General features: G+C 51.9%; 2 protein-coding genes across 2 annotated transcripts; both read left to right on the forward strand.

Moving 5' to 3' along the window:
* The first annotated feature begins 3,716 nt into the window (after positions 1-3,716).
* CCNP (cyclin P) lies at positions 3,717-12,060 on the forward strand. Its single transcript, XM_088671355.1, has 9 exons — positions 3,717-3,948; positions 4,555-4,626; positions 6,429-6,522; positions 7,093-7,199; positions 7,613-7,711; positions 9,087-9,242; positions 10,138-10,296; positions 10,549-10,727; positions 11,777-12,060. Exons 1-9 carry the CDS (start codon positions 3,838-3,840, stop codon positions 11,955-11,957), a joined length of 1,158 nt encoding a protein of 385 aa, XP_088527481.1. The 5' UTR covers positions 3,717-3,837; the 3' UTR covers positions 11,958-12,060.
* A 1,343-nt stretch (positions 12,061-13,403) lies between these two features.
* On the forward strand, positions 13,404-22,652 carry TTC9B (tetratricopeptide repeat domain 9B). The gene is given in 4 exon segments (XM_035117461.3): positions 13,404-13,526; positions 13,529-13,949; positions 19,838-20,020; positions 20,987-22,652. Coding segments are annotated over 4 exon segments (738 nt in total). The 5' UTR covers positions 13,404-13,475; the 3' UTR covers positions 21,070-22,652.
* The last annotated feature ends 354 nt before the right edge of the window (positions 22,653-23,006 follow it).

Consider the following 23,006-nt stretch of genomic DNA (forward strand, 5'->3'; position numbering starts at 1 on the left):
TTGCCCCTGGGCTCCATGCAGGTCAAGCTCTCCGGTGGCCGTGCTTAGGCTTGCCCCAGCTGTCCCACAGCAGCTCAGCGCCCTCCAGCCCAGGTGGGCAGCTGCGGAGTCCCAGCCTGGGCAGGGGGAGGTCTCCCAACACAGGTGGGCTGAGCTGCTTTTGCTGTGCCAGGACGGGGGTCCACAAGGAGCATGCAGCCTGCCGGTTTATTGCCCACGGTGTTGGGGTGTGGGGGCAGCCCTCACCCTTCCTCTACCACAGCAGAGGTGCCTTTCTGGGGTCAAGCCCCAGTTCTCCGAGCCTTAACCTCTCCCTGCTCCCTTCTTCAACGGGAAACATTCCTGGGGGGGCTTTTGGCCCAAGGTCCTGGCGATCTTGGCCGGGACCCCCATCATTACCTCATGCCTGCCGCGGGGGCAATGTGCAGAGGGGAGGGGGCTGCCTTTCCATCGGTGGGTGAGGGGGGTCCCAGCCTGCTTCCCACCTCCTCTTGTATATGGTTGAATGTAAACTCATCTGGCCATTCCCTCGCGCAAAAGGTGGGTGGCTCTGGGGGAGGGACACCCCCCTGGCAGCACTTCTCATCCTTTCTACCTGGGCTAAGGCCAGCCACGCCCTCCCCCAAAATGTGACTTTTGCTGCCTTTAGTTTCTGTGGGCCTGGCGCAGAGGGGAGGGCAGAGCCTCAGCCTGCACTGGGCTCAGCGGCCATCAGCCTCTCTGAAGAGCCTTGGGGGCCTGGCCCCTTCCCACCCTGGCCCCCCTTTCCATTCCTCACCTGCAGCGGGTGCAAATCTTCACCACCCAGCACTGGGAAGGGAACTGGGTCCCCCTGCTGGGTTGACAGGCAGCAGGCTGCCTGAGCTCACAACTGTGGGGGGGGGTGGGCGTCTGTGGGCCCCTGCAGTGGCTCCCCAGGGGGCCCCTGCCCTGCTGCTGTGCCCTCCCTGCCTTGGGAAGCCCAGCTTGCTGGCGCCACGTGGGCACAAGCTGGAAGAGGCTTGGCGCTCTGAATCGTTGGGCGGGGGGGTGGCGGCGGCAATGGTAATGCCTCCCCACAAGCATGGAGGGGGGTTGGGTGGGGGGCTGCTGAGCCCTTCTGCCCCCTTTGGCCTCCTCTGCGCCACCCCCCCCTCCACTCGGCCTTTCATTTCAATGCAGGCCTTTGACACTCTTCTGACTCCAAAGCGCCGGCAGCCTTAGAAACCTCCATTTAGGTGCTTAAAGGTTTTATATGACTTCAGAAGCTTTTCCCACTCGAGGAAACCATATTTGGATTGCGACTACAACCTTACAGGACTTTTCCGATCCCATGCGATGTATGTTCTACAGAATTCAGGGGGGTCCTGGATATTTGGGGGGGGGGGCGTTACACACACACTCTTTGACGAGGGGGGTTAATAAAGGGGTTTTTTCCACTTAGTTTCCGTAGTTGTGATAGTTGAGGTTTATTAACTTAATACTGACCCTCTTCAGCGGCTTTAGTTGGGACCTCCTCCCTTCCGCTGCTGTGCTGTGGTTTTCTCTGCGATTTCTCTCTCCAGCGCTGGAAGGCGACTGTGATGGCACTTCTCTTCGCCCGGAGGGGAGGGGGGGCAGGCTCTGGCTCCCCACCCACCCACCCCGAGCTCACCCATTCAGTTTGTAAAATAAGTTCCGCTTGAGAGGCAAGTCCTCCCGAGCATCTTTTGTGGGGAAGCGTGGCTGAGGCGTGCCAGGCGAGAGGGGCCTTCCCTGGGCGTCTCCGCGGGGCCTCCCTGCTTCTCTCCTTCCCTCTGCTGCCCTTGGATTTGTACGGTACGAGCAATAAAAGGTTTTGTTTTTCTTTCTAGGGTGTGTCCTGCTCTTCTTGTGTCACACGCTGCTTTTCCAAAAAAATGGAAATGCCAAGCCACGCTTTCCAAAAAAAAACCCACCCTCATTAAAAACCCTTATTTATTCTTGCATGCATCTCCTGCATATATAAAATGAGTTGCATCCCTCAACAACTGTTCCCACAGGAGAAGACAGGATTCAGCATTTTGCCAAAGGATGCCTAACCTAGAGGGTATTTCTGCTCTACTTAGACGCCCAGCCCTCACTTTCCCAATTGCTTGGTTACCGTCTTCTCCAGAGGCCTTTTAGATGCTCCTGGGCCAGCCTTCCATCTGGTTCTTTGGGGGAAGTCTAAAGATGTCCTCTTGCCCCTGGCTATGCAAGTAGCCAAAGGTGGCTGCGGGGTGAGGTGTTTCAAGAGAGATGTTGCCCCTCTTGCAAGTCCTGATCCTGCCTGCCTGAGTGTCATTTTCTTTAAGCTGAGCTCATCATTTTAGGGCAGAGCAGTGAGAGAACCCAGAATGCCCCCCCCCGTGTCCAGTGTCACACAAATTTTGGTTGAAAATTAATGGACTAAAACGGCATTCCTGTATATCTGAGGCAAAGCATTTAAAAAAAAAAAAACAGTTGATTAATTTCAGTATGCATGCTTATAAAGTACCAGTAATCACCAAGTGCTGGGCAACACTTTAAGAGAGCCATTCCTTCAACCTTTGCTCCTGCAGATGGTGATGCCTCTTCTAAGATAATTGTGATGTAGACATTGTTGTTGTTTAGTCGTTTAGTCGTGTCCGACTCTTCGTGACCCCATGGACCATAGCACGCCAGGCACTCCTGTCTTGCACTGCCTCCCGCAGTTTGGTCAAACTCCTGTTCGTAGCTTCGAGAACACTGTCCAACCATCTCGTCCTCTGTCGTCCCCTTCTCCTAGTGCCCTCAATCTTTCCCAACATCAGGGTCTTTTCCAAGGATTCTTCTCTCCTCATGAGGTGGCCAAAGTATTGGAGCCTCAGCTTCACGATCTGTCCTTCCAGGGAGCACTCAGGGCTGATTTCCTTAAGAATGGATAGGTTTGATCTTCTTGCAGTCCATGGGACTCTCAAGAGTCTCCTCCAGCACCATAATGTAGACATTAAGCAGCTTTTTTTTTTTTAAAAAAAAAAAGCATGCTTGTTGCCTTCAGAACTCTTGTATCCAAAATGCATAATACATGCAGACTGAATGACCAATCAGTTTAAAAGTCTGCTTGAATCTGCTGCCCAATCCCAGAGCAGCCGGAGCAACCCAGTGTGATGGGCAGGGTACAAATTATAAAATGGATATTACAGTATAAACATGCAGACTAGCAGGTAAGCTCTCTTCAACCCAGTGGGACTTCTCTCCTAGTACAGTGGAACCTCGGTTTATGAACACCTCGGTTTACGAATTTTCGGTTTACGAACGCTGCGGACCCATCTGGAACGGATTAATTCACTTTCCATTACTTTCAATGGGAAAGTTCGCTTCAGTTTATGAACAGACTTCCGGAACCAATTACACCCATGCTTCGGGTTAAGTATGCTTCAGGTTGGGTACTCTGCGGACCCGTCTGGAATGGATTAATCCACTTTCCATTACTTTCAATGGGAAAGTTCGCTTCAGTTTATCAACGCTTCAGTTTATGAACAGACTTCTGGAACCAATTGTGTTCATAAATCGAGGTACCACTGTAAACATATCTAAGGTTGTACCCCTTTCCTTTTTGTAAACGGCATTATTATTCGATCCAGCTCCACAGTTCTAGGCTTCCGTGAACAGCCTCTTCCATGGATGTCTCTGCTTAGGGCAGCAAAGGCACCTCTGGCCCTCTTGACCTCCCCTGACTGGGGAGGGCCGGCCCCTTTCAGGATGGGAGCCAGTGCTGCCTAAGGCCTGCCCACTGGGCCTGTCTTTGCTAATTAAGCACAGCTGGATTGCAGCTCACTTGGGCCTGACACTCCCCTGCAGAGCTGACCTTCCTTCCTAGCCCTTCCTCTGGGGACCATGTGGGGGGTGCAGGCCAAGCCCACCGCCTTTCAAGAGAGGAGATCCTGGCAGAGGCTGCAAGTTTGTTGGTTTGGTCTTGTACTTGTGGTGGGGGCAGGAGAATTTGGGGTGGGGTCCCTGCATTTTTTCCCTTTCCACCCTCCCCAAGAGATGTAGCTTTTGAAAGGGCCCCTGAGTGGATGTGGGGTTTTTTTGGGGGGGGGGTACTGTTCTGTTTGGACCGTTGTCTGCAGAACCTGCCTCACACAGCAGGTTAACCCCTTGGGGGTACCTAACGGAGCCTCTTTTTGGAAGCTGTGTTCCCTGAGCTGAGAGGCCCTGCCACCCATTCCCAGGTGTGGTGAGAGAAAGGCCTGCACCCTGCACATGCCCAGGAGCTCTATCACAGCACATCCTCCTAGCATTACAAAGGAGACTTTCTCCACCACCGTGGCCTCTCTCTTTGCTCCCCTCGGTGGAGAAGATGCTGAAGTGACCTGCCGGCTTCAAGGTGGAGGCCGAGGGGCTGAAGATGGGGGTACATTTGCTAAAAAAATCCCAACTTCCCACATTTGGCTCGTGGTCACACCTGTGACCTTCACTTTGTCCGAGATGCTCCTTGGCAAAAGCCCATGTGAGGGCTGGTGGGGGGGGGGCATGGAGGGACCCCAGAAACCCAAGTGGGGGGGGGAGCTCTGCCCCTTTAACTCCTCCCTTAAATATGTTCCATTTTAGGCAGATGAGAAAAGGGAGCCTTTGAAAAGCAAGAACAACAAAGGACTGAGCAGTGAAAAAGGATGCAGGAAGGTGGGTCCTCTAGAAGGTGCTGGAGTGCATTGTTAGAAGACGGGAATCATTTGCGGAGTGGGGGGCACAGAGGTGCAGCCTTGAAGCCGCCGCCCCCCCCACTTGCTCACCATCATTACTTAGCCTTGAGCACCCTTTTCTGGCTCCCTTTAATAGCGAACTTGGGTGCTGAGTGCCAGCAGGATTGGAGCCCCGAAGGTTCAAGGTGTTGGCGTTCCGATGGGGGGGGGGCACAGAGAAGCACAGCAGACCTTCAGACAAAGCAGTCTAAGGGGCAACAACGCATGCCTTGCAAGCAAAGAGCTGGAGGAGGACTGAGGACACTCAGTACCTTGGGATGTGGGGTGTCAGTTGGGAAAGAAAACTGAGGTGGGACAGGTTGGAGGGGGGAAAGGATATCTCAGAGGGGAGAGCATTTCTGACCAGCTGAAGCCCCGAATAGGAGCAGCCCTCTTAGACTACGCTGCAACATTTTGTTGCAGATTCCTCACTGACGTTCACTTGGAAGTCATTGCCATGGGAGGGAGGGAGGTTAAAGGCGCTTTGCATATGCTCAAAAACAAGCAGCCTCTGCTTTCATCTGGATGTTAGCACTGCAGAGGTAAGTTCTGAGGCAAGCGAAGTCCCCTGCTACACCCTTGGAAGGTAGGAGATCTGGGGCTGAACATTTGCCACGTATATTGGGGCATCAAATGACCACATGAGCCAGCTAGAACACCTATTTGTCTAATGCTGTGTTTATATCTCAGCCTTTTCTCCAGGGGGTTCCCTCCTCATCTAACCCCCACAACAACCCTGTGAGGTAGGTCAGGCTGACAGAGGCACCCAAGGCGAGCATCATGGCGGAGCTGGGGATTTGAACCCTGGTCTCTCCCAGGTCCTGGTACAGTGCTCTAACCACTACACCACACGCTGGGACATTGGTGGTGGCCCCAGTTGTGCCTCTGCTTACATTTCCAGGCTACAAGGCTCTAAGAAGTTGTTTTATTTTATTTTTAAAAAAAAATTATTAGAAAATTAGGCAATACAAAACCTTGCATACACTCAATCAGACATACATAATTACAATAAAGACGTACACATAACTACGATTACACAAACCCACTTATTAATCTACCCCACCACCACCCTACATCCACCCAATGTGAAAGACTTCCAATCACATAAACTATAATGTCTTTAATCTCCATTATTTTCTTTTGCATATTACTAACTATATCTTCTCATCTTTATATTCCTATCATTCTATATTTCCTTACTTTAGAAACTAAATAATATCTCATAATTCATCTTCCATTTTCTCCTTATGCTAATCACGGAACTCTTCTTAATCTGATATAAGTTCTGGCTTCTCAATGTACTTTTTAAGATATTCTTTAAAGTTCTTCCACTCTTTCTCCGTTTTTTTCTTTTGACATCCTTCCACTATTTCCCATTAATTTAACCACATTGTGATATTCTATTAATTTAGCTAGCCATTCCAAGTCGTTTTAAGATGTAGGAGCTGGTTCACGGAGCCATGTTCTGCCTCTGTGGGGGACACAGGTCTAATCTAGTGCTCTTGTGGCCAAACTGTGGTGCTGTGGTTGAGAGTCTTGGACCTGGACCTGGGAGAGACCCTGGCCGCGGAGCTCCGTGGGTGACACAGCCAGTGCCTTTCGGCCTAATCTGCCTCGCAGGGTTGTTAGGGGGATTCCATGAGGAGGCGGGAGAAACATTACGCCGCCTTGAGCTTCTTGGAGGGGGGGGGAGTGGGATAAAAATGCAACCCATCCACCAATCGCCACAAATCTCTTTTCCAGAGGAAGGTCCCCGGGAGTCATGAGAAGGATGTTGCTTCTGAGAAGCCGGGCGCTGTCTGCCCCAGGACCTCGGCAGAGCCAACTTTGCAAAGAGGTGAGGGGGTTGCAGGCAAAAGAGTTTGCAGGATGGGGTAAAAGCAGAAGTTGGGAGGCCTGATGGGGAAGGAACAAGAGTTGGCCTGGAGCTGCTTCCCATATTGCTTCTTGCCTACCGCTTCCCCCTCCCCATAGGCTGTGAATTTTAAGTACTCCTGCGTATAAGACTACTTTTTAACCCAGGAAAATCTTCTCAAAAGTCGGGGGTCGTCTGATACGCCGGGTCGTATTTCTTATACGGCGAGTATATCCCAAACTCTATATTCTAACTGGAAAGGTTGGGGGTCGTCTTATGCGCCCTATAGTCTTATACGCTGGAATATACGGTAGTCCCAATCCAAAGGCCGTTGATTCTTACCAAAGTGTCTGGGAACCGTGACGCCGCAAAGGACGCTGTCCAACCTTGTCCCACCACGACAGGGTCCTTCACGCATGGGGGGCCTTGCACCCAGTCCCATCTCAACCCATTGCATCTGGCACAGCAACATGCAGAAGCATCCGGGTGCTTTGCGGAGAGCTCAAGCGAGCAAGCCAGCCAAACCGCTGTCTCTTTCCTCCCCCACCCCAGTTGCTCCCGCCTCTGAGGTCCTTGGGGAGGAGCTCTCGCAAGCCATGTCACGCCTGGGCATGGGTCTGGAGAAGGAGTATGCCTATGACATCTTCAGCAGCCTGATGGTGAGTTGGAGGGGGGTAGTGACTTCCACCCTGAGGACCAGTGTTGGAATCCCCGCCCCCCCCCCAAGAGCGGTCTCTGTGGGCTGCCCTCTCTGAGAGGATTTTGGGTGGGGCTGTTGCCATCTCCCCCTGCCTTGGGGGCTTCCCAAAGGCCCCTTGCTTGGCCAGTAGGGGACTCAGAATTTTAGAGCTGGAGGGGACCTCCAAGGGTCCTCTAGACCAACCCCCGGCAGTGCAGGAATCTTTCGCTCAAAGCTACGACCCTCAGATTAAGAGCCTCCTGTTCTACCGAGTTACGGCTGTCATGGCTCCCCTGCTTTGTCCTCTCTCAAAGGACTGGGGTTTATGAGAAGAAGGGAAGGGGGGGTTGCAGCAACCTCAGGGCTCCTTTCTCCCCCCTTTCCTCCCCACAGCAGAAGCAGACGCATTACTCCTTCCGGGGGCTTGACATGCCCAGGTCTGTGATGGGGGAAATGCGCAGCCTCCTCATCGACTGGCTGGTGCAAGTGCATGTAGGTACCAGCAGGAACAGCCCCCCCCATGTCTTACCCCCCCCAGATGTGGAGCTAGAGTGGGTGGGGAAGTTTGTTTGGGGTGGGGCGGCAGGAGGCCCTGAGTTTTCATTCCCTTGCAGCAGATTCAGGTGGGCAGGGAGGCATCCAGGGCCGGCTCTGTAATGAGACAAAGTGAGGCAGGCACCTCGGGTGGCAGAATGGGAGGGGCGGCAGGTTTGGATCTTTTCCCTGGCTCCCTGCCCTTGCTGGAGAGGCAAACTGGAGAGGGGGTCCTTGGAGCAAGCAAGAGTTGGGGGCTTGGTGGAGCCTTTGTTGTGGGGCAGGATATCAGGGAATGGCAGCCCCAAAGTCATAGAATCCCAGAGCTGTAGAGTTGGAAGGGACAAGGAGAAGGAGGAGCGGCTCTGGGACACCCTGGCAGAAAGTTGTGTCTAATCCTGCTTCTGCCCCCCCCCACTCCACCCCCCAGGAATACCTTTTTTATATATAATAATAATTTTTATTGATTTTATACACTAATAACAAACAAACAAACAAACAAACACATAACACATATTTTTTTTTACCATTCATTACATTATCCTTTTCAATGTATAGGGACTTCCCTCGTTCTCCCCCTCTGAGCTACATTGTCCTTTTTTTTTACATTCAGCAGGTTCATCTTCTAAAACCATACATTTTTTTTTTTAAAAAAATTATCTTACTCTTCTATCCTAAATAAAATTTCTTTTATACTGCCTAAAGCCTATCCTCTACTTCTTTAAAGGTTAATTATATATTGCAACATTTCTTTAAATAGTCTCTAAATTTCTTCCAATCTTCTTCAACCTTCTCCTCCTTCTGGTCGCGGATCCTTCCGGTCATCTCAGCGAGTTCCATATAGTCCATCATCTTTATCTGCCAGTCATTAATTGTGGGCATTTCTTGAGATTTCCAGAATTTAGCTATTAGTAGTCTAGCTGCAGTTGTGGCATACAGAAAGAATGTACAATCTTTTTTGGGGATCTCATCTCCAACTATTCCAAGCAAAAAGGCCTCTACAAAGGTATTCTTGAACACCTTTTTAAATTCATTATAATTTTTCCCCCAGAAGTCTTTTATCCTGGGGCAGGTCCACCACATGTGGTAAAACGCACCTTCTTTTTCCTTGCATTTCCAACATTTATTATCAGTTGCATGATGCATTTTTGCTAGTTTGGCAGGTGTTAAATACCATCTGTACATCATTTTTAACATATTCTCTTTCAATACATTACATGCAGTAAATTTCATACCTTTTCCCCACAATCTCTCCCAATCATTTGACATAATATTGTGCCCCACATCCCTAGCCCAATCAATCATCACTGATTTTACTTGTTCATCCCCCCAGGAATACCTGGCCCTGGCGGACGAGACTCTCTTCCTGGCCGTCTACCTCTTGAACGCCTACTTGAAAGCAGGCCGAGTACGGGTCTCCACCCTGCAGCTCCTGGCTGCCACCTGCCTCTTCCTGGCCTGCAAGGTAGAGGAGAGCGTTTGCCCTCAGGTGAGCAGGAGGCCATGGGTGGGAGGGGGAGGCTCTGGTGCCCAGTCCAGGGAGGGGGGCTGCCCTAGGGGTAGCAGTTCCCGCTGAATATCTGTGGCTGGGCTGTGGCCTTGCTTGGGGGGCTTCCTCTGCTGGGCTGATCCTGCACAGCTCAGGGGGTCCTTGGGGTATCTGAGCCAGGCTGTGGGCCCAGCCCCTCTTCCACGCAGCCCAGCGTTCCTGCAAATGGGCACCTTGTGGGGGTGGGAAGTGAGGCCGAGGGCAGGGGGAGAAGGAGACTCAAGCAGGCGCCTCTCCCTTCGCCTCCCAGCTTATTTTTTTAGCTGCTATGTTGTTCATATTGTTTTGTCAATTGTAAATGCCTTGCTGATTTGTTAATCATATTGTCAACACACCGCTCCCATCTCCACGAGGGCTGCGAGATCCCAGGGATTGGGGGGGCACACTTTCCAGGGTCCACGTTCCCTGCACCTCGATGGGGGGATTGCAAAGCATTTGGGGGTTTTGCTACCCCCCTTAAGGAGCTTTGGACTCAAAAGGACAGCAAAAGGCCACACTCTGCGTCTCTTGGTTCTAGACTGTCACCCCCCCCAGCTCTCTTGGAGTTCTGCCCCACCCCCTCCTTCTCGCTGCCACTCCAAGGAGCTCCTGCCAGCCTATGCCATTCAAAGTTGAAATCCTAAGCCTCTGCCTGATTCCTTGATGGACCATCATTGACCTTTGGCCCCTGCCGATGGCCCCTTCAGCTAGCTCTGCCCACCTCTGGTCACATGTAGAGGAAGTTTGTCCCAGCCCAGGAGGAAACAGCATCCCCTTTTATGTCCACTCTCTAGGGATGTTGTATTTGACTGCTCTGTGTTTCACATCCCACACCTCCTCCCCTCCCTCCCTCCAGCCGTCCCAGCTCTGCTTCATGATGGAGGACTCATTCAACAAAAAGGAGCTTCTGCGCATGGAGCGCAAGATCTTGGCCCGCCTGAAGTTCGAACTGCACTATGCCAACCCCGTCCACCTGCTGCGCCTGCTGGCAGAAGTGGGCCATTGTGCCAGGGAGGTGAGTGTCGGGCAGGCGGGTCTCCCAGGCCACAGCTGACTCCTCACTTTCCTTCTTAAAAGATGCTGGGGCTCAGAAGTCAAAGACTTTCCTTTCCGAGTGCAGCTGCTGCACATGCTCAGAGTCAAGCATGTTGCTGCTCCTCCGCTTGCCTCTTGCTCCTGGCCTGATCTGAGAGCAGGGGCTGATGAGGGCAGGACTTCTGGGTCCCCTTCCCCCTACTTGCTCTTCCTCCTGCCCCCCCCTTCACAGGTGCTGCTCTTGGCCATGTATTTCCTGGAACTTTCTCTGGCGGACTGCGACTGCCTGCGCTTTGAGCCCGCCCAGCTCTCTCTGGCTGCCCTGGGCCTGGCGCAGAGGGTGCTGCCGGAAGAGGGCGCCAGGTGCTGGGATGCTCTCCGGGAAGGTTCCCTGAACCTCCACTCGTACAGGTAGGAGCAGACCCCTGGACCCCCGGGAGCGGGGAGGAGGCAGCACAGGAGGAGCCCACCTGCTGGGGCGTTTTTTTGGGAGGTTGGCGATTCTCTGTGCTGGATTTCATGCTAACAGGACAAAGACTTTTCGGTTACGGATAGGCATTTCAGGTTTTGTAATTCTAGGATTCTGAAGAACCAGAATTAAATTCAGAAGCTGCTTCTCAGCCCCCCCCCCCAAGCTGCCACTCTGGAGGCTTATGTCAAGTCACCAATATATTTCAGTCTTGGAAAGGGGCCTGCTGTGCTGTGCCCTTTATAATTTATTGTCCTCGATTTAGCTGAAATTCCTGCATTGCAGGGGGTAGGACCGGATGGCCCAACTCTACAGTGCTAAGATTCTAAGAACCTATGAAGGGCCTGGCTGCCCCAGCTAATCCCGTAGCCTAGATTCTCAGCAGTCAGCCAGTAAGCGCCCATTTGGTGAACCCCACAAGTATTCCAGTACCTGCTACTCAGAAGCATCACTGCCTCCTGTGGGAGGGGGTTCCATAGGTGCTGCTTGAAGGAAGACGTTCTTTTCTTTCTCAGGAAGCCCCCAGTTCAAATCTTGCCTCACTGCTGGGAGGAAGAGTGTGCTCTGGCAAGCTGCTCCCCCCTCTGCCTTTGCTCCTTATGGGGGTGATACTCCCTCTTGTGACAGGATTGCTGCAAAGACTTATGGGGTGGTGATGCTTGGCTTTTACAGGGAGTTCTGTGCCTGGCCTGTGATTCTTGGGTCCTTTTTGCTGCAGTGATGCTCTCTGGCTGGCTGGCCGGCTGTTCAGAGGTCATTGATTCATATAATTGTAGAGTTGGAAGGGACCCTGTGGGTCATCTAGTCCAACCCCCTGCTGGATCAGGCCAAGGGCCTATCTAGTCCACCATCCTGTTCTCACAGCAGCAGGAGAGTTGGCTGTGGGAAACCGGCAAGCAGGATTTGAGCGCAAGAGCAACACTCTCCCCTCCTTTGTTCAGAAGCCTTGCTGCCTCCAGCTGCCTCCTTTTCTGCCTCTCTCTCATTGCAGTGAGTCTGAGCTGTCAGCAGTGCACCCTCTCATGGCCAAGGCTGCCCTGCGGGGGCCCAGCTCCACCCTCCGTGCCACTTTCCTGAAATACTCGCGGCCTCAAAAGCTCTGCACCAGCACCAGCCCTGCCATCACGGCCTCCGAGTACCTGAGCTGCTTCCTAGGAAGCCCCACTCCATGAAGAGGGGTCTGCTGTGGGTCTGCCTTTAGGGCCCATCGCAACCCTTTGCAGGCCGAGAGGACCTTTCCCAGGCCTGCTCCATGGAAGAAGCATGGGGTGCGGTGGACCAGAGCCTGCAGGTGGGGAGGGGAGGGGATGGGGCCAGGAGCCCAAGCAGAATCCTTGGGACACAATTCAGGTGGGAGTGGTATTCTCCCTCTCTCTCTCTCTCTCTCTCTCTCTCTCTCTCTCTCTCTCTCTCTCTCTCTCTCTCCCTCCCCCTTTATTTATTTCTCTTTCTCTTTCTCTCTCTCTCTCTCTCTCTCTCTCTCTCTCTCTCTCCACAGTGATCCCCCCTGGCACTTTCTGTCTCCCCCCAATCTTAACAGATTGGTTTTTTAAAAGAGTAGATAACTGTAAGAAAACAGGACTCTGGAAGTGTTTAATAAAGTGTGTTTTGTTCTCTCTTGCTCCTCCTCTTATCTCTTCATGGCAAGGTCTGTCAGTTCCCTTGGAAGTGGAGCTGGAATCTCAGGCCCCTCTTGGCAGGGGTGATCGGTGTGGTGGGGAATCTCTCCCCCACCCCTCTATTGTAGCCCAGTGGTGAAGCGTTTAAGCTACGTCCCAGGAAGGCCCTGGTTCAAATCTTACCTCTATGATTTAAAATCGTTTTCATGGTAAAAGCGTTGCAAAAGAAACAGAACATTGGCAAATTTAAACGAAGGCATTACATGGTCAGAAGGCTTGATGAGCCTTCTCTTCTGCCCCCCACCCCCACTCACTGCTTCCTCTACTGTCAGTACAGAGACCACAACACTGATGGTCCACTAAGGGTGACTGCAAGCTGTTGCAAGTGGTGTTCTGCCAATATAGAATGATAGAGCTGGGAGGAACCACGAGGGTCATCTAGTTCAACCCCTTGCAACGAAGGAATATTTTGCCCAGTGTGAGACTTGAACCCATGGCCCTGAGATTAAGAGTCTCCCAACTGAGCTACCCCACCTGTTTGCCTGCAGATGGCTCCAGTTCCCGGCAGCCTCTCCAGGAAGGGCTGGCACTCGCTCCCTGCCTTGGATCCCTGGGCAGCCATTGCTGCCTGCCAGTACTGAGAAAGAGGGAGCCATGGTCTGGCTGCTGAGGCTGTCAGGGAATCTTCAGCCTCCTGCGTTACAGCAGGGGTTGGACTAGATGACTCCTGGGGGTCCCGTTACGAGACTGATATTCTGGCTCTTTGCATAAGGCAGCTTCCAGCGCTTCATCAGAAACCCTCCGCCAGGAAACGGCGCTCCCCGCACAACCCCACCCCCGCGATAATCCCTAGGAGGTGGGGCTTGCCTGTGGCCCCTCCCTTCATCTGTGCTGTCCCCCCCCCCCTCAGCCCCTGCAAGCGGAAGGACGCCTGCCTGCCGCCGCCGCCTCGCTCGGCGCCGAGACATCCGAGGTCAGCCCGGTCGGCGGTGCTGATGCGGAGCGAGTTTCCCACAATGCACTGCTAGCGCGCTGTCCCTGGTGCTGAAGCTCCGCTCCGGGGCGCCGTCGATGCACAGCGCGCTCTTCCAGCTGGTGCAGCGGAGACAAGCGCCCGAGCTGCTGCTGCCGCCCCCCGGCATGGGCCTGTGAGGGGGGCCATGGAGGAGCGCAGCCCCTACAAGAGGAGCTGCCCGCAGGCCGGCGGCGGCAGCAGTGGCGGCGGGGCGGCCGTCGGGGGCGGCCGGGCCCACCTGCGCGGGGCCGCCGCCGGCGCCGGCGCCGCCGAGGCCGAGCCGGACCTGGAGGCCAAGATCCGGCAGGCGGTGGAGTTCAAGGCCGAGGGCGGGCGCTGCTACAAGCAGAAGAAGTTCCGCGAGGCCATCGGGAAGTACCACCGGGCGCTGCTGCAGCTCAAGGGGCTCGAGGCCGAGGCAGAGGAGGGCAGCAGCCCGCTGCGGAGGGCCGGCTGGCAGCAGCGCCTCTCCGAGGAGCAGCGGGCGCTGGTCGAGGGCACCGAGATCGAGTGCTACAACAGCCTGACGGGTAAGGCTGGGACGGATTCTCTCTTTTTTTGGGGGGGAGCTGTGCCCCAGGCCCAGAGGAAGAAGGTGGGGGGCCCTAGCCTGGCAACGGGAAACCCCAGTTTGGAAGGTTCTCCAGCTCCAGGCAGGAAGGAGAGCCCCAGTGTCGTGACGAAGCTGTCCCGCTTCAGACGTGTCTCTGGCTCCCTCTCAGCCGGCAGGGGGAGCCCTTTCCAATCCTGCTTTCCTGCTGGGGTCAGAGGAGCCAACTCCTAGGGGCCAAAATATTTGAGGAGGCTGCCCCGTCTAAGTTGATGGACATTGCCATTCAAATAGCGTGTGTGCACCACATCATGTGATTGATTATGCAGGGCGGGGCTTACCTGGGCCCCCACAATATTTTATTCGAGTTGGTACCCCTAATTGGGGCCAAGACCCAGCCTCTGCTCCCTTCCTAGTCAAAAGCATCCCCTCTGGGAAATGGGCATGGATGTCCCTCATTTAGGGGGGGGTCCCCTTTGGGCCAGAGAATTTGCAGCATTTTAGGGGGTGGTCTGTGGAGATCTGAACCCTGAGCTCTCACAGGGAAAGGCTTGACATTGTAGGTACGCGGTTCCCAGGGGACTGTTCAGGTTGCCAGCATGACACCAAGCAGCGAAGCCTCCAGCCCAAAGGGCCAAAGTCAGAGGCTCAGCCCCTGGGAAGTTGTGCCAGGAGGAATGGGGGCGCAGGGGGGTGAGGCAGAAAATGCTGCTTTATGGCCAGGATGTCCATCTGCGGTCTGAGAAAATGGTTAGAGGACCCAAGAGCCAGGGATGGTGAGGTGGTCAGTGATGTTGCTGGTCAGATGGCCACCCCTCCCTTAACAAAATATTTATCCAAAATCTCACAAAGCCCAAGGGATGTTCTCCCCACGCACCCACTGGTCCATCTCCCAAGGTCCTCCTCTTCCAAGCAGAGAGGAGGAACATCGCAGCCAAGACCAAGGGGGAGGCCAACTTGGGCACATCAGGTTTCAGGGGAAAACCCTCGAGGTCCCACTTCTCTCACCTGTTGCAAAGGTTGAAGATTCCCTTGGGAATCCATCAGGCGTATGTGTTTAAGACTTTTGTATATTGACAGTGGTCTTTCCTCTAGCAGTGACCCCCTCCCTGACCTTCGACCCTCCTTGCCCCTCCCTCACCTTCTCCTTCCTCTTTCTTTGGGTACTTCCTGCTGGGGATGAAACAAAACCATGCAAATCTCATTCACCAACATTTACAATTTTGACATAATTTTTTTGAATGCTAGTCCACAGGACTGAAATGCATTGATTCCCCATGAAATTCAGAAGTATTACATTTGATGATTTATTGTATTTTTAATATTTTGTTGGAAGCCGCCCAGAGTGTCTAGGGAAACCCAGCCAGATGGGTGGGGTATTATTATTATTATTATTATTATTAATAAGATATCCACCTTTCCTCCAAGGAGCTTGTCAGTGTACAAGGCTCTGCCACTCCCCACTCCCCTTTTTAAGTCAAATAGTCATACAAATCAGGAAAATACCATTTATTCTGTGAACAGTCCTGAAATCTTTTGATGAAGGGTGGTATATCAATTTAAATTGACAACAACAACAATAACAACAACAACACGAAGAAAGGGAAGGGGTGTAAGTGCTTCTCAGTTATAATCTCAAATATTCACATCTCTTGTCATTTGCTACAATCCTATGAAGTTTTAATACTATACAAATCCTTACTTATTTATATGTGCATCTCGCAAAGGATAAGAAGGGATAATAATACTGCCTATGGCAGCCAACAGCCGACCCCTAAGTCAGGGAAACCCAATACTTAATATATTGGATTGTATGGTTCAGTTCCCTCTTTCCTTCTCTTCCTGTTTTAGAGACCGGGTGTAACATACTCATTAGTTCTCTAATTAGCTAATTCCTAATTAGTTCTTCTTGGTATCCAGCTTGGCTTCTATGTCTTAGCAAAGGGAATTTCTCGCATGTATCACAAGACACAGCCTTTGTGTTTGATACGCTTTAATATTTACATTGCCTCTTGTGCAATATAACCGAGCCATTTCCTCAACAGTTGCTATGACCATTTCCCAACAGCTTCACCATATATGGGGGTAGGGACAAGACATCATTTCTTCAAAATAAAATAAAATCAGGGAAGACCCAACATTTCCCACCCCCATTCTGCCCTTACAGCAACACTGCGAGATGAATTTTGCATAAATTTAGCGACTGGCCTGGAGAGCTTAATGGCTGAGTGAAGAGATTGGAACCCAGAACTCTCCGGCCATGAGCCAGCAATCTAGCTGTTGCACCACAGCGACGCTAGCTCTTTTTTTTTTTTTTAAAAATATTTTTATTAATTTTCCAATTAAAACCAATTATATCACATTCAATATTTCAAATTATACACATATATATATCAATCAGACCGAATGTTATGCCAAATCATCTAAAGAATTTTTTATTTGGGTTCCCATGCTTCAAGAAATTGGGAATTCCTCGCAACTGTCCACTGCCGTCTTTTTTCTAAAGTTCAAATCGTCCTTCAAGTTCATAATAATCCAAATCTTCCCCTTACAGTCACATAGATGTTTTCTACTTTCACGATTGTTTCCCAGCTGCTGATATAAATATCAAACAAAGTCTCACAGATGTTCTTTCTCCTGTGTGAGTTAATCAGTCCAGCCTCCCCATAAATCTTCTTAATGGAGCTCCTGTTGCGTTGAAGCAATTCGAAGTAGCGCCATCTTAAAAAGCTCAAATCACTTTCGCTTTCCTCTCATGGCCATGAAAATTTACGATCATTATAGAATTTACAGCTTTTCCAGGCAGGAGACCCAAACATCAAACCATAGACTCTTGGTAAATTAATGGATCTCCTTGCCCTATAGCTGAACTTAGCTTCAGGTCGCTGCTCCAATTTAAAGTGCGTCACAGCTCATAAATCCTCCGAACGCATTCAGAACTCCTTCCGTCCGACTAGGGGGGGGCTTTTCTCATCGGCAACTCCACATCTTTAAAAAAATATGCTCAGTAACAACAGTTATAAGGTTCAACTCACACAGTCTTTTGCTTCTCTTTCACTCCAAACAAGCCAGGACATCGCGTCCGGGAAGGTACGAGGCAACAATATGAAGAAAAAAAATAAAATAAAAACTCACTCCCCTTATCGCTCCGTCCCCATCAATCCTTCTTCCAGATGCAGTACAATCTTTGACTCCTCTCACTCGGCAGCATAAATTTCTCAGCAGTAAACAGCGCTTCTTTCCCTCCTTCTGAAGTATGTCCATAGATTTAAGCCTAATTATCTTCTTTAACCATGGAAATCCCCGCCACGCAGATTAGCGTCCGGGAGTCCTGGCCCTTGTAAGTGCTCAGCCCAAGCTCCCCCCACTCCAAAAACAGTCGGAGTGGGTCTGGGGGCATCGCGGGCCAGCGGCCCCTCTCCGTAACCCCCGGAGAGGGTAGGGGGTTGCCATTTACTCCCCTAGCAACCGCCAAATTCCTTACAAAGGTCAGAGAGATGGAAAACAGGTCCGCCATTCCTGCAGGCGGAAACCGGAACCACAGCGACGCTAGCTCTTGCTGGTGTCAGCTGACTGCTTCTTTTGGTTTGGCGACTTTTATGAATCACACAAAATGTCAAGCACCAAATGCCACTGGGGAAATATTAGCAGGGAAAGGGGCACACATTCGCTTACTTGGTAAAATTGATCCTGCTCCTCTGAGGAGCATGAAGAGCTATAAACGATCCTGGTTTGCTACCACCACCCCAGCATCCGGAAATCCTGTCCTTCCTCTTTTCCAGCAGCTGAGGTGTCACTGCGTGTTTGCTTTTGAGGAAGAATATTGAGATTCTCAGGAGGGAGGCTGGATCCGGCCCTTTGTGCTGTGTTATGTGGGCGTCCTGCCCTCCTGCAGGGTGGCAGAGGGTGCAAAGCAGAGCAGCCACGGCCAGAGTCAAGCAGAAGGGAGGGGAAAAACCTTAAATAAACCTGTCTGTGTTTTGCCTTGTGAAAAACAGGAAGAGAATGATTTGGATGGCAGGTGAGAAAAGGAGGAGGGGCAGATCAAGCCCCACCGGACAGATCTGCCAGGAACATTGTAAACATCAAAGCTCCACCATTGCAATGGCAATCCTAAAACACTTTTTTAAGCACTGTTGAGCGGTGGGGAGGGGGGGAGAGAGTATCCCTTCCCGGGGTTCCTGACCCTATTTCCTTCAGCACCTGCCTTGTTCAACTCAAGAGACCCAATCAAGGTGGGCAGGAGGAACATCCCAGGTGGGGCAGGAGGATGTCACCCGCTGTGCACGCCTCTCCCTGGTGACAACAGTGAAGCTTGTTAAAAGGCCAGCTGTGTGGGGGCTGCATCCTGGCATTCTGTCCTGACCTGCACTAGGCCTTTTCCCGTGAAAGTGTGGTTTATAAATTTAAAAAATCAATATTGTCGGCAGTGGCTGCATGAATGGCTACGTAGGGCTATCGCACAAAGGCCAGGTGGAGCAGCATGCAGGTTTGCAGGATCAGGGTGGGCAAGGATTCAGAAGGAGCCACCTGGAGAAAGCGTGGAGCATCCTGAGGGGGGCCAATAGTCTCCCTGGCTCCCTCATTAACCAATTCTCATGTGGGATATTTAAAGTCTAGTCAAGCCAAGAATTCATATTTGCTAGACAGGCACAAGATAGCAGGTGAAGCTCACCGAGATTTCCTGTAAACTTGCAAGAGAGAATTCTGCGAGAGATACCCCCCACTGTGCCCTGACAGAGGGGCAAGGGGCATAGCTGTTTATGCTCCTACCTGCCTTGGTGTGCTCTCTTTCTATCTTTTTTCCTACTCTGCCAGCAATGTGAGAACATCTGCTACGTTTCAGCTCCTGCTCAGACTGCAGTCTAAGCTAGACTTAAGTACAGTGCTACCTCGGTTTAAGAACAGTCCGGTTTAAGAACAATTCGGTTTACAAACTCCGCGAAACCAGAAATAGTGTCTGGGTTTGAGAACTTTACCTCCGTCTAAGAACGGAATCTGAATGGTGGAAGGGCACTGGCAGTGGGAGGCCTCATTAGAGAAAGTGCACCTTAGTTTAAGAACAGTTTCGCTTTATGAACGGACTTCCGGAACGGATTAAGTACGTAAACCGAGGTACCACTGTATGTCTTTGTAATCAAATTATTATGTTCAGCCTGCCTGAACAAAGCTGTTGCATCTGTTACTCTTCAGCAAGTATTATGAGAGAGCTAATGCTATTTTTTACCTTTTTTGCAAGTGTTTGTGTGATTGTTATTTTAAAGGGGGGGGGAATACCAGGAGAATCCAGTCTGCCTTAAAGCATCCTGCGTCACTTTAACTAAAAGGCTAAAACTGGCCTATCTAAGCTTCCCTTTTAAGATGCAAATGGATGACACTCTGCTGAACTCACAAACATGAGGAAGGAAGGATAATCTCATAATTAATAATAATAATAATAATAATAATAATTATTATTATTTATTTATTTATTTTTCATACCCTGTCCATCTGGCAGGGTTTCCCCAGCCACCCTGGGCGGCTCACAACAGAATTAAAAGCACAATAAACCATCAAACATTAAAAACTTCCCTAAACAGGGCTGCCTTCAGATGTCTTCTGAAGTCAGATACGGTAGTTGTTTACAGTATTTCCTTGACATCTGGTGGGAAGGCGTTCCACAGGGCGGGCGCCACTACCGAAAATGCTCTCTGCCTGGTTCCCTGTACCCCACTTCTCGCAGGGAGGGAACCGCCAGAAGGCCCTCTCCTAACATCTATTCACACCCCAATTTCTCTCTCTCCCCTCCCTCTCTCTCTCTCTCTCTCTCTCTCTCTCTCTCTCTCTCTCTCTCTCTCTCTCTCTCTCTCTCTGTCTCTGTCTCTCCAGCCTGCCTGTTGCAGTCAGAGCTTGTGAACTATGAGAGGGTGCGGGACTATTGCCTGAAGGTGCTTGCCAAGGAGAAAAGGAACTTCAAAGCCATGTACCGGGCGGGCATCGCCTTCTACCACTTGGGCGACTATGACAACGCCCTGCTCTATTTGAAAGAGGCCAAGAGCCTGGAGCCCGCAGGTGGGTGCCTTTGCTTGGCCCATGGCAGAAGGGAGAGGTGGGGCAAGGGGGTGGCAATGGAAGGGGCAGTTGGCAAGGGCTGGAATGGAGCACAGCTCAGAGGCAGAGCACCTGGCAGCTCTTCCACTTTAAGAACATAAGAAAAGGCTGCTGGATCAGGCCATTCTAGGCCAGCATCCTGCTCTCACAGTAGCCGATCAGATGCCCAAAAGGGAAACCCGCAAGCAGGATTTGAACACAAGAGCAACTTTCCTCTCCTGTGGTTTCCAGCTCCTGGCATTCAGAAGCATTGCTGCCTCTGACTGTGTAGGGCAGAGCACAGGCCTCCTGGCTAGTAGCCACCCAAAGCCCTCCCCTCCTCCATGAATTAGTCTAATCTTCTTTTAGAGCCACCTCTGCCTCCTGTGGAAGGGAGTTCCATAGTTTCGCTCTTTGCTGCATGAGGGAGGGCTTTCTTTTACCTGCCCAGACTCTTCCAACATCCAGCTTCCCCACGGCTTCTAGCATTTCTCTGTTGGCTTTCTCAAGGCCCATGCCTAATTTTTATAAACTCCAATCATGTCGTCTCTCACCTGCCTTTCCTCTGAGCTAAAAAGCCCCAAACACTGCAAGCTTTCTTCATAGGGAGGTGGGTGCCTTGCTTGTGCCATGCTGGGAGGGAGAGGCAGGGGATCTGCTTGGCTGTTGGAAGGGAAGGTGGCAAGGCCTCAAATCGCAGCTCGGTAGCACAGCACACCTTTGGGGTACAAAGGTCTCTGGGATCAACCCCTGGCAGCACCTCCGGCTTAAAAGGACCATGACTAGGAGGGCTGGCTGGGAAGGGCCCCTCCCTGAATGGGGCCTGGCTGGGCATGAGGACTTATCTTGGGTTTCCAGGATGCGGCCAGGAAAGGGAGAGCTGCGGTGGCTCCTCCTCCTCCTCCTCCTCCTCCTCCTCACAGGCTCTGCTTCTCCCTTTCCTTGCAGACACCAATGTCTTACGCTACATCCAGCTGACAGAAATTAAGATCAGTCGCTGCAGCCAGCGGGACAAGGAGATGATTGCGTAGCTGCCCCCTCCCCATCGGCGACAGACAGAGGCTTCTGCACGTGGTGCCAGCTGTGCCCAGAACCCACCACCCGCTGCACTCCAGGGCCCAGGAAGATGCCACCAGGTGCCGAGCGAGCCCCTGGCAGGTGCCGCGGCAGCCAGAGAGCCCCACAGCTCAGAGCTATGCTGCCCTCGAAGGACAGATCGGGACCTGACAATGTAGCATTTTGCCAAAACACTGTTGGGGGCTGCTTCTTTGTGCTTTGCCTTTTTCTATAAAAAAGAAACCTAAATCTAAACCAAAACAAAAAACCGAGAGAATTTGCAAGATGTGCCTCTGTCGGATTGGATGAGGGGCACTGGGAGCAGAGAGGGGCACCCCAGAAGGAGCAGATCAGGGTGCCATTGGGGAGAGTTGATGTCAGCCTTTAGAACAGATGCCCCCCCCCGAAAAAAACTAAGCAGAAGATGGTGGGGGCTGAGAACAAGTGCCCTGTTATCAATCTGGGGTCAGGGTGTCCTTTCCCTGCCTGGGACATATTCCCTCCCCCTCTTCTTTCATCTCTCCTCCCTCCCTGAGCACCCTCATGGCACCCTGTTCGCCTCCAAAAAGGTTGGCTTCCCCTCTGAGCTCCCACCCACCCCACAGGTGTGAAGAGGCAGCCCCTAGCACTTTGCTTCAGTAGCTCCGTTGGTTAGAGCATGGTGCTGATAATGCCAAGGTTGCAGGTTCAATACCCATACGGGTCAGCTGTGTATTCCTGCATTGGAGGGGGTTGGGCTGGATGGTCCTTAGGGCCCCTTCCGACTCTACAGTTCTATGATTCTATGAAATGTTGTGGGGCTAAGGGCCGAAGGGGAGCCCTGCTGGATCTGGCCATTGTCCTTCCCCAGCAGGGAGCAAGGACAGGGGGAGAGGACAGCAGCCTCCCCCACCCACCCCCTTTCCTCAAACAAGAAATCCATGAGGTTCTTGGGACCTGATATGCAAAGCAAGCACCCAGCTTGCGAAGCTGGTTAGGAGAGAGGGATTGCCTTTGTAAAATAGCAAAGGCCTTTATTCTAGGAAAGATAATTTTGAGTAGAAGAGGCTTTTCTGGTTCCAAGCCAAGCAGCTCAACCAGAGTCCAAAGGAGCAGCGATTGCTCCCTTGTTTTCAAAGGATGCGATCCAAGATGTCCAAAGGAAGAAAGGAGGGAGGGAAGGAAGGAAGGGCCATAGCTCAGTGAGAGATCACCTGCCTTGGATGCAGAAGGACCCAGGTTCAATCCCTCATCCAGGCCATGTTGAAAATACTGAGCCAGTTGGACCAGGGCTCAGAATGTTCCCAAGAGGGGAGCTGCAACCCAGGGGGGGGGGGGTTCGATTGCACTCCAGAGGGTCAGCTCAGAAGATCAAAGGAGAGAGAGAGAGTCTAGGAACAGGATGGTCTCCTGGTCTGCCTGTCTTCTCCCAGAAGGTGTGTGTAGAGTTAATGCACAGCTTGGAGGCTGACTTGAGCCTTGCCTGGTCGGAAGACCCCACTTTACCCCTGGTTAGAACCACACTGAGTTTAAGAAAATAAGAAAGCTAAGTTTATTAAAGGAAAGAAAATGCTTGACCGGGAAGATCTGAGTTCTGTCTCACTAAGGGGGGGGGGAATACAAAAGACTCACCTGCCTGCCCTTCTTTGTCCTCATCAGAAGAGATGCACAGAGATGTCTCCTCTTCCACAGGGAGGAGGGAGGAGCAAAGGCAGGAAGAAACCCCGAGAGTCTCCATCTTGCACCTCTGGGAAGGTCAGCACAGGCTGCAGGACAGTCTAGGACAGGCATCCCCAAACTGCGGCCCTCCAGATGTTTTGGCCTACAACTCCCATGATCCCTAGCTAACAGGATCAGTGGTTGGGGAAGATGGGAATTGTAGTCCAAAACATCTGGAGGGCCGAAGTTTGGGGATGTCTGGTCTAGGAAGTTT

Source organism: Zootoca vivipara, chromosome 6 (assembly GCF_965207765.1).
Source record: "Zootoca vivipara chromosome 6, rZooViv2.hap1.1, whole genome shotgun sequence".
NCBI lineage: Eukaryota > Metazoa > Chordata > Lepidosauria > Squamata > Lacertidae > Zootoca > Zootoca vivipara.

Bases quoted from the DNA above. Each gene is read 5' to 3' on its own strand.
- CCNP (XM_088671355.1), top strand. From the start codon at position 3,838: ATGTGGGGGGTGCAGGCCAAGCCCACCGCCTTTCAAGAGAGGAGATCC. The intron at 4,627-6,428 runs GTGGGTCCTCTA...TCTCTTTTCCAG, and splicing joins GTGAAAAAGGATGCAGGAAG to AGGAAGGTCCCCGGGAGTCA. The intron at 7,200-7,612 runs GTGAGTTGGAGG...TCCTCCCCACAG, and splicing joins ACATCTTCAGCAGCCTGATG to CAGAAGCAGACGCATTACTC.